The sequence below is a fragment of the Tetrao urogallus genome, assembly GCF_951394365.1.
Source record: "Tetrao urogallus genome assembly, chromosome: 2".
Classification (NCBI taxonomy): domain Eukaryota; kingdom Metazoa; phylum Chordata; class Aves; order Galliformes; family Phasianidae; genus Tetrao; species Tetrao urogallus.
In genome coordinates this window covers 12,591,917-12,602,493 of record NC_136814.1, presented here as the reverse complement: position 1 = coordinate 12,602,493, position 10,577 = coordinate 12,591,917, and the positions used below count along the sequence as shown (strand labels likewise).

The window sequence follows — 10,577 nt, the reverse complement described above, 5'->3', positions numbered from 1 at the left end:
CTTCGGTATCTGTACGCTTGCTCCCCTGTGGAATGGCAAACAGGTTGTTATTGTAACTGGAAGGGATGGAAGTTTACCTAAGGAAGGGGGGGAAAAAAAACTTGCACAAATCCAAGAATACTTTGTATTTCCATTGTAAATTCTCTGCTGTGAGCAATTATAAACATCCCATCCGCGGGATGAGTTTCTTTTCCTCTACCCTTTCTTTTACCATCACAATTCAACGTGACAAACGTGGTTAGTTTCTGTCCCAAACGAACCTGTCACAGATCAAAAAGAAAAACAAGTGAGAAAGAGAGAAAAAAGAGAAGAAAAGCTTGCTAGGAAATATTTCTTTGGCAGTTGCATGATCTGCCTCTCTGTCTATTTAGGAACAGGTTTTCAGCCACACCAGGTTTGACCCTTTGACCCACCATTTTCTTTTAAATTAACAGACAGAGGAGATGGATATGTGTCTGGAAATAATATCTTGTGATGACCACTGCCAGTGTTTTGGTGCTTAATATGAAGTTACCTCTCAAGGAGACCTAACAATCTGTGCAGTATCTACACTTAGGCATTACAATTCCAAGATTGTGTTACAGATTGTGTTATAGTTGTGGCAGTTGCAGTTGTTTTTTCAGTAAATAGCCTGAGTAGCATCTCCATGCTTCAGTTTCAGTCCATGGCAGACTCTTGACAGGCATTGCAGCAAGGTCAACTTTTTCTCCACCAGCCTTTGGTCAATTTTTTATTTTGGTGTTGTGTTCTTGTCCAGCAAAACTAATTAACTAATTGAAGAACAAAGATGATTTTTTCTTTTGAATTGGAAAATAATTGTGAACTGATGCTAGAATTATCAACCCATCCAGTGCTCTAAGGTGGGAATGTCAACCTAATACTTTTGTTATGCTTGTCTTTTTTTTTTTAATGTGCTAGACCTTCTACTAAGGAAACCTGATCTAAATTTAATTCGAAGTAAGCTAATGACTGGAAATTAGTTGGTTTTTTTTTTTTTTTTTTTTTAATTTAAATGATTTCATTGGCATATCTTATATCCTGTTTATTTCAGAAAGTATTTATTAACAGAATCAGGATGTGTTTGCCTCTTGAGAAATGCTTTCAGCCTGCGATTCATAAATTGGTCAGATTTGCATGGAATGCTTGGAAACGTTGATTAAGTATATCCCCTCCAATTTGCTTTAATCTGATTGCACACGTAGAAGTTCCCTTCTGATGCGGTGCAGCCATGTCATGTGTAAGCTGGCCTAACGAACGCTACTTAGTCAGTTGGGACCCCTGTTAAAAGCTATTACACTCCCTAGAAACATAAGGAGTTAAAACTAAAGCTGTGACCTCATCTCTATTCATGTTACATTGGAGTAGAAACTGCGTGAAAGGGGATCGTTTAACTGTGTCGCTGTCTTTGCTGCTGCTAGCTGATTTGCTTTCATTTGGTTCCCATATTTATAGCGTGCTCTTTCTGAACAACTGCCACAGAAGGGATTTGTGAGCGTCCTAGACACGTACGAAGCCATGCTAATACGAACTGTGTGTGGAAATAGCTCCCACCGAAACATTTAGGCTCTAGGATGTCTCTACCTGATTTCTACATTTTATCCCTGCCCCTGTGAAATCCAGACAGCATCAAGAAGAGCTGAAATGCACAGGCTTCTAGCCAGCTGGGCACTTATGTAACTGTGCGTGCAGTTTCCCTTATTACTTAGCACTGCGTACTAAATGAGGAGCGCAACTGCTGTCGCTTTAATGTTGGAGCCGCGTACGTTACAATAGGTGTCACTGTGCGGCTGAATCCAATCGTTATCAGTGACTTCAGCTATTGGCTCTGCGTGCTGGCTGACTCCATCTGCAGGGCTGGAATATCTGGTCGCTTCGGATCCGCTCATCGCACAAGTTGAGCTCGCTGAGCGGGCGAGCGGTGCTACGGCACGTCGTGCTTGCCTCTGGTGGGAAGCTGCTGCGACAGCTGCGCGTGTGCCTCTGTGCTGGGTGTGCTGCTTTCGGGTGGCTCGCGGTCAGGAAAGCTGGGAAGAAATAAAACTGGCAGGAATGATGGGGATGTATTTAACAATTCAAGTACTGGATCAAACTTAAAGCCTGGTTTCTTACTCGGAACGCTGGAAAGGTCACCTTGTCTTGCTGGAAAAGAAACTCTCTGCTCTTCTGCTCCGTGTTTAACAGCTCACACGTGCATTTTTTAATGTTCTTAGCTAGTCAGGTTATCTAGCTATACAGACAAGTATACTCATGGTAGATGAGAAAGGGAAGAACATGAAATGTCTCACCTTTTTCTTGATGCTTCCAGAGACGGTTAAGAACAGGTCCAAGAAGAGCTCTAAAAAGGGAAATAGCAACAGCAGCAGCAGCAAATTGCCTCCAGTTTGCTATGAAATCATTACCCTGAAGACCAAAAAGAAGAAGAAGATGGCTGCTGATATTTTTCCCCGAAAGAAACCAGCCAACACTAATACAACTGCTGTCCAGCAGTACCATCAGCAAAATCTCAATAACAACAACACTATTCCAGCACCAAACTGGCAAGGACTTTATCCGACCATCAGAGAGAGGTAAGCTCGGGAAAGTTTATTTTTGTTCTTTGAATGGAGTGGTGAAAAGTAGCGAGATGCTCATAATGTGTACTTTTAGCTATTCATTTATTCACTGAGTAAAGCAGTTCTCTCTGCGGAGAAAAAGTATTCTGATAATGGAAAATATTTTCCTATCTGTTTTCCATACAGTGCAGCTGTCTGAATAATAAACAGTGTAAATAAGAATGTTGCTGGCTGCAAGCAACAACACTGCTTGTAGATGTTAGTGGGGATTTGACTGATTTCCACTTTTTGAAAAGTTTTTGTAATTTTTATACACCCCTCTGCCCCTCCGAGCTTTGTTTTTAATCCATACACAATGTATAATGTAGCTAAAAAAAAAGTGTAATCTGCTTTTCATTCTGCTAGTGGGTAACTTTAAGGTGTTCAGAAATCTGATTTCTTTGTTTTGCATAGATGCAAAACTGGGTTCTATAAATTAACATGTTGCCTCTGTTTGTAGAAATGCAGTGATGTTCAACAATGACTTGATGGCAGATGTTCATTTTGTGGTCGGGCCACCAGGTGGGACCCAGCGGCTGCCGGGACATAAAGTAAGCAACAGCTGCAGTGTTTTTGTTTTGGGGGGGGAGGGATGACAGGAGAGCTCCCACAGTTACACCAGGACTCAGCGTGCAGGACTGGGCTCTTCTGGGGCAGGCATAATTCTATGCAATAAAAGGCTACATGCAGTGCTATCCCTTGCTTTTCTTTGTTTCTTGTATGCTTGTATTGAGGCAGTCGCTGCAAAGTTGGGAATGCTGCTTGTGCTGTTGACTAATATTACTCTTGAGACTTTCTAGAAATAGTTAACTTGTGTAGTGGATATGAGCAGTTTCCAGTAGCTAATGCATATATGCACATGAGAGTAAAATGAAGCGGAAAATGTGTAATTCTGTTCTTAACTTTGACTTCATTTCTTACTGAAGTGCATCTAGTGCCTGTCAGTGAAGCCCAGTATGTTCAGAGTGGCTCTCCCACATTGTTTTTGTTGGCAGCTCTTTTCAGCTTGAAGCATGAAATAAGATTTCCCTTTCTCAACAGTATGTCCTGGCCGTTGGGAGCTCAGTGTTCCATGCAATGTTCTATGGAGAACTTGCTGAGGACAAAGATGAAATCCGTATACCAGATGTGGAGCCTGCTGCTTTTCTCGCAATGCTGAAGTAAGCATCGTTCATCTGCTAGATGTATTTTCCTTCATGATGCACCACATACTTTAATTTAACTATGACAGTACCAGTATATTAGACTTGCATATGAACAGAAAGAAAGCAGTTGCTTGAAATACTCTTCTTGTGTTTCAAGTATTTCAAACTTTTATCTGGTTTTGGTGTCCCCTTTTTCTTCCAGGCATGCATATATTAGGCTGATGTAGGCAGTTGCCACATAATGACTTTGACAGCAGATCTTTGGGCGCATTGTATACTGTAATGCCTATTGATTTGATTTGTTGCCACACATGGTAAGCAAAGGAATGGAGTTACTAAAAACAATTGTCAGCTATAAGAAAAAAAAAAATAAAAGAAAACCTCTGCTACACTTCACAAGCACAGCAGAAAGTTAAAAACAACAAAAACATCAAGAATTGCTGTGTTTGTATGATGGCATAGTTAACAACTTCTTTGTAAACTTGCCGTATGTGTGTCTGGAACTAGGGGGGGAAAAAAACACACCCTAAATATTGAACAGAGCTTTTAATAATTAAATTTCTCCTCATCTGTCTTAGTGATGCATCTAGAAAGTGATAAAAAGGCTGTTGATAAGAGTAGGATGGGTTTTACTCTGACTGGGGGTGCTTGGGGGGTCAGTTTATGTGATTATTTATCTGTCTTTGATTTCTTCTTGCAAACGGCATAAGAAATGCTGTTGTTTCTAAGTGAACACAACAAATCAGTTTCCCTGCTGAGTTGTCCCTGAATGTATCTGTAAACTCTGGTTTTTAAAGGGAAATTCCCTATTGCAGATCTGCTAATCCTTTGAGGTCGCTTTTTTTCCCCTTCAGCTTTAGTAATTGCCATTGCACCCTGATAAAGAGCGTACATTAGTACCTGATAGTAATGCTTTTCATGTGCTGCAGATTCTATTGCATGTAATGATGTAATCACTAGCTACTTATTGTCTTCCATAGATTCTTTTGACTAGCTTGTGATTAGAGTGGTTTCTTTTTTTTTTTTTTCTTTATATGTAACTCTGACTATCCTTCTACAGTGCCACCGACACACAGAGTTTGCATAGAGGTTTTTATAGGTTATTGTGAACATCAGAACTGTGCAAGTATTAATAACTGCAATAAAAAAGCTGAAGTTACACAGCTATTCTATAGATCTGGAATGTAAAGATAGAACATTATGTCAGTGCTGTGCTGCAGATCCCCGCGTTGGGCCTCTCTGGTTTTGCAGGTGTTTTATGCAGGGCTCTGATCTGTGCTTAGCTTTCATGTAGACTTTTACAAAGCACAAATACAAGATACTTGGATACCCCTCCCCCTTTTTGAACAGCGAATCCTATGTCGCTGTGACTGAATGTGACATGCCAAGTAAAAACGGAGTGCTTTTTGAATTTGTCATTGTCGTGAAGGAATATATTCAGAGTGCAAACCTAGAGAAGAGAATATCAGTGCTGATAGATAGGTCTTGATGAATTATTTAGCCCATGGCAATTTAGGGAAGTATCTTGGAAGACATGACCAGAACCCTGGAATTCTTTACCCTCTAGGCTTTTATTTAAAAAAAGCAGAAGATGACACACATTTTCTGTATTCATTGTGGATGTTGAGCTATCCTTCCCAGTGCTCATTTCTGCTGCTGCAGTGTTCCTGAGCCCGCAGAGTGCTCCAGTGCCTGCAAACGCTGGAGCTGCCTGCAGCTGTGACTGCAGAGATGGGAAAGGATGTTGCTCAGCAGTGCAGCATTCCCCTCGTCGCATGATCCCAAGCATGTGCTGCACTGGGTGGAGCCTGGGAGGAGACATGGGCCCATCACTCCTCTCCCCCCAGGAAATCTTCCCCATGAGTGCTGCCTGCAAGTCTTGTGAATAGATTCTAAAGGAGGAGAAGACTTTTTACCCATCCCGAAGCAGTCTTATATCTCATGTGGTGATTTTCACAGTCAGGAGGGACCTGCGATAATCTTTGTAGGAAAATGCATTGTTATTTTCTTTTCTGGACAGTGAATTCTTCTAGCGTAACTGTTTTTTGTCATTTAATATATAGTATGCATACTTAGAGTGAAGATCTGATAAGGTGGTGCAAGATATAACATAGGAAATAGCACATTGACTGATATGCATATATGAATTATTCTCTCAGTGAAATCAATTTGGCAGTTTTCTATAGTTTTATAAATAGAGTCAGAAGGTTGTTAAAATTCATAATCCTGCTGGCACATTGAGTTGGTGTCTTTACTGCATTATATCTTAATATTGACTGTTCAAGTTAGAACTATGGTCTCTTGTTAAGCCAGGATGAGTGTGTTATTAAACCATCAAACTCTGCTCTAGCAAAATCCTCTTTATACGAATAGAATGAAACTGGAATGTGAGTAATTGTCAACCAGCATCGAGGTGCACTGGCATAGTGAGAAGTGTGGGATATTGCTGACAGCCTATCTGTGCTGTCTGTTGTAAATCACTGGTATTAGTTTTTTACTTTCATGAATATTAAACTAGCAACTTTGTGCTATTTCAGTATAAAACAGATGCCATCATTCTCTTTGGTACTAGCAGGCAAAGAAAAGTAATATGAGGGACAAAAGAGTTGAAGAACAATGAGGAGAATTATAAAACCAGATAGATTGACACATTCAAAATATTTTGGACAGTAAAATACATAAGGCCTAATCCTTTGTTGTTATAAATAACCCAGCTGAAACCAAGTAATAAAGGGTTGGGTTGTTGTTGTGTTGTCTTGTTGGTTTTTTTTGTTTTGTTTTGTTTTTTTAAGTTTGTAGGAGTATTCTTTTTCTCCATAACCTCTTCCATTTTGTTATATTGCTTGGGCTGCATCTGCTCTGAGCACAATTTCTTGATATGACTTGGAGAATAGCACCCTACAGCTGCAAAAACAAACAAACAAACAAAAAAAACAACAGATAAAGATATATACAGCTTCAATCATTTCAGGGTAGGTACTAATTCCCCTTTCTAAGTACATTCTGTTCTGCCAAAAATACACTGTGTTGGGAAACTTGCTAACTAGAACATTTTAATTACTCCAGGGTTGCATAGATCTTCAGTTTCACTAGAGGAAGGTGCTTTTATCAAGCATAACCATCAAGACTTGCTTATCCCTATGAAGAGTAAAATTGTATTTGGCATGGTTTTAACACATGGCATTCACCAGCTGCAAGTGGGGCCCTGAAGCATGAAATATTACAAAGAACAAACTGTACAGTGCTCCATTTCTCCAAGTGATGAATCCTAGCAGTTTAGTCACAAAATAATAATTTCACCTTCATCACTTCCACTACACTGTTGTGGTAGTAAAAGGCTTTTTTTTTTTTTTTCCTCCTTATGTGCTGACGCTGAAAGAAAACACCATATTATTGCAGCTATGATGCTGTAGGCATTAATAAACCTGAAAATTAATTTTCTATGCCTTTTGTGTTTTTTTTTTTGTTTCATTGCCTCGTTTGGAAACTAACCAAAAAAACCATCAGTAATTAAGAAGATGAGTAGCACCTGTTACACTTCAATAGCATTTGTGTTCTGAGAGATTAGCTAGTTATTAGCAGTAAGCTAGTTTTCATTCCTCTGTTGGTATGTACCTCAATAAATCATCACCACTGACTATCTTGGGACGTTAAATCCAGGTACCATTTGTAACACGTGTTCCAGACTGGTCTGTTAGCCAAGTAAGTTAGCACTTGAGGAGCTACCTTCTAAGGACGATATTCTGTCATTAGCCAAAGCATGTATAGAAGGAGAACAGCTGAAGAAGTTGTGTTCTTTGTACACTTTACCATTTCTGCATAGTCTGTGCACCAAATGAAAAGTTTTTCTCACCTCAGATTTAAGCATGTTCTCTTCCCTGGTCTTACATGAGTGATGATTTTAACTTCGTGGATTTAATCGGTGTTCCCCAAAAGTGCTACTTAAATATTCCTTCTTCGTAGTTTTGAGATGTTGACAAATGATCCCTTTGCATTAAGCATGCTTGTTTCATTTCAGATACATATATTGTGATGAAATTGATTTGGCTGCAGATACTGTCCTGGCCACTCTTTATGCTGCCAAGAAGTACATTGTCCCTCATCTCGCCCGTGCCTGCGTCAACTTCCTAGAAACAAGTCTAAGTGCAAAGAACGCCTGCGTGCTGCTTTCCCAAAGCTGCTTATTCGAGGAACCTGACCTGACCCAGCGCTGTTGGGAAGTGATTGATGCCCAAGCCGAGCTGGCTTTGAAGTCCGAGGGCTTCTGTGACATTGATTTTCAGACGCTTGAAAGCATTCTCCGACGGGAGACTCTGAATGCCAAAGAAATTGTTGTTTTCGAAGCAGCTCTGAATTGGGCCGAAGTGGAGTGTCAGCGACAGGAGCTAACTGCCACCATAGAGAATAAGCGCAAAGTCCTGGGAAAGGCGCTGTACTTGATACGCATCCCTACCATGGCACTCGACGATTTTGCAAATGGCGCTGCTCAGTCTGGGATTCTGACTCTCAACGAAACCAATGATATCTTCCTTTGGTATACAGCTGCCAAAAAGCCAGAGTTACAGTTTGTAAGCAAGCCCCGGAAAGGCCTTGTTCCTCAGCGGTGCCATCGTTTCCAATCCTGTGCTTACCGCAGCAACCAGTGGCGCTACAGGGGCCGGTGTGACAGCATCCAGTTTGCTGTTGATAAGAGAGTGTTTATAGCTGGCTTTGGGCTATATGGCTCCAGCTGCGGATCAGCAGAATACAGTGCCAAGATTGAACTCAAACGACAAGGAGTTATCCTAGGCCAGAACTTGAGCAAATATTTCTCAGATGGTTCTAGTAACACTTTCCCTGTGTGGTTTGAATATCCAGTACAGATTGAGCCTGACACCTTTTACACAGCTAGTGTGATTTTGGATGGTAATGAACTCAGCTATTTTGGACAGGAAGGAATGACAGAAGTTCAGTGTGGGAAAGTGACTGTTCAGTTTCAGTGCTCTTCGGACAGTACAAATGGCACTGGGGTACAGGGAGGGCAAATTCCTGAACTCATATTTTATGCTTGAATGTGTGGAGTGAAAGCATTTTTTCCTATGAAAAACCTGTCTAGTTCAGACCTACTGACGCTTAGCTCTTTATCTGCAGATATGTGATCAGTACAAGTTATTTGTCACAAACGCTACGGGCGAGTTATTGGCTTGCTATACTTGTAGCATCATTGGTGATGAAATTTAAGTGTAATATTTAACTTTAAATTGGAAACTCTTATGAATAAGCAAGTTTTGAATGCTTAGTAAGAGAGTTACCCAATATCTGGCGATGTTGACCCTTGCTTTGATGCACCTGAATCACCAGAGGATGCCCTCTTATCTCGTGGGCTCTAGAATTCTTTCCACTAAATGCTGTCATCTTTGATCAGTTTTCTCTTTCTCTGTTTCCCACTCTTTGCTTATAACTATTTGGGGAGATGAGTAGAAAACAAGGAGCCTTGTTCTATAGCTCTCTTCTGTGTACTCTTCAAACTGAAGAGATTCCAATCAGCTGAGCTGATTTTGATCATGGAGGCTAACAGAAGTGCTTCAGTTCTAAACAGAAAAAGTATAGGTTTATACCATCATCCTGAGAGAGAGATTCTGCGGTAGCCAGCTGTTTGAGGAAGCTACACAGTGTGCTGACCAGAATGCATGGACATGTTTACAGTGAGTAAGGGTTTGGGCTTGACATGTGACCCTAAGAGTTCATATTCCAGGAATCCCACCTTGAAGGCAAGAAAGTACTTGCACATGTTCAAGTTACGTACACGAGCTGAAACCTCTATTGTTTTGACTTAATTTTGCTACATTGAAGTTGATTTCCTATTTAAATTGCTTTTTGAATCCTTGCTAAATAGACAGGAGTTAATATCTAGCATTTGATGTAGGACAGTTTTTATATTTTTCTTATTTTCTTCCTAAACATTTAGAAGCATGTGGTAGAGAAACAAAAGAATGTACTGGTCCCAACTTAGACTTTTTTTCTTTTTTTTTAATACTGTGAGAATTTTGAAAGAGACAAGATTCCCAAATGTGGTCATGTTACAGTTAGTGTATATCATTAGATAAAAGTAAGGAGGATCTCTTACAGCTGCTTATGTGGAACCTTCACTTTATCTGAGTCCTCTCTCAAGCTTCCTGTCATATGTCTGTCATCTCTGGAAAAGTATTAGGGTTCACAGCTCTTTTTGAGAAGGAAGTAAGTATAAATAACAGATAGGTACTATTTAAATACAAGGAAATCTTTCACCCTTGCATTGTGACACTTGTACTACAATAGGTCCCTCTGAGATACAACTCATTTGATCTCTGAACTGGGTTCTTGTGTGTGTGTGTGTGTGTGTGTGTGTGCGTGTGTGTTTTAACAAAATTAGAGGACCAAATAATTATTAAGGCAGTCTGAAGATTAATATATCGACACATTACTGTAGCACAACCCTAAATTGACTTGTCAGTTTTGCGATGAAAATCTTTTTCCCATAAGATTTCTTATCAGTTTGACACAATTACTCTTATGAGTTTCTTTACAGATGAAACCCTGGCCTCTGGCCATTGTTTAGTGCCAACACTTCTTTGCAGTGTCCAGAATATCATCTGAGATGAGGAAAAAGCTGGAGTATAGATAACAAACACTTTATGGCCAAAGCTCAGTTCTTTCCTCTAGGTAACAAAGGAGAGCCAAGTGAAAAACTACCCTACAAGATCTATGCCTTTCACCCATCTTACTGTTTAGTGTTTTATATACATACATGCGTGTGTGTGTGTGTGTATGCAACATTCCTTCTGAAATGTAAATACCCTCAAAATATGGTGATTTTTTTTCT

General features: G+C 40.1%; 1 protein-coding gene across 1 annotated transcript; it reads left to right on the top strand.

Moving 5' to 3' along the window:
- Window positions 1–2,247: 2,247 nt before the first annotated feature.
- BTBD3 (BTB domain containing 3) lies at window positions 2,248–8,787 on the top strand (the record flags this gene model as incomplete). The annotated part of the gene is made up of 4 exons (XM_079550107.1): window positions 2,248–2,567; window positions 3,052–3,142; window positions 3,633–3,751; window positions 7,755–8,787. The coding sequence occupies 4 exons, from the start codon at window positions 2,248–2,250 to the stop codon at window positions 8,785–8,787; spliced, it is 1,563 nt and encodes a 520-aa protein (XP_079406233.1).
- Window positions 8,788–10,577: the final 1,790 nt, after the last annotated feature.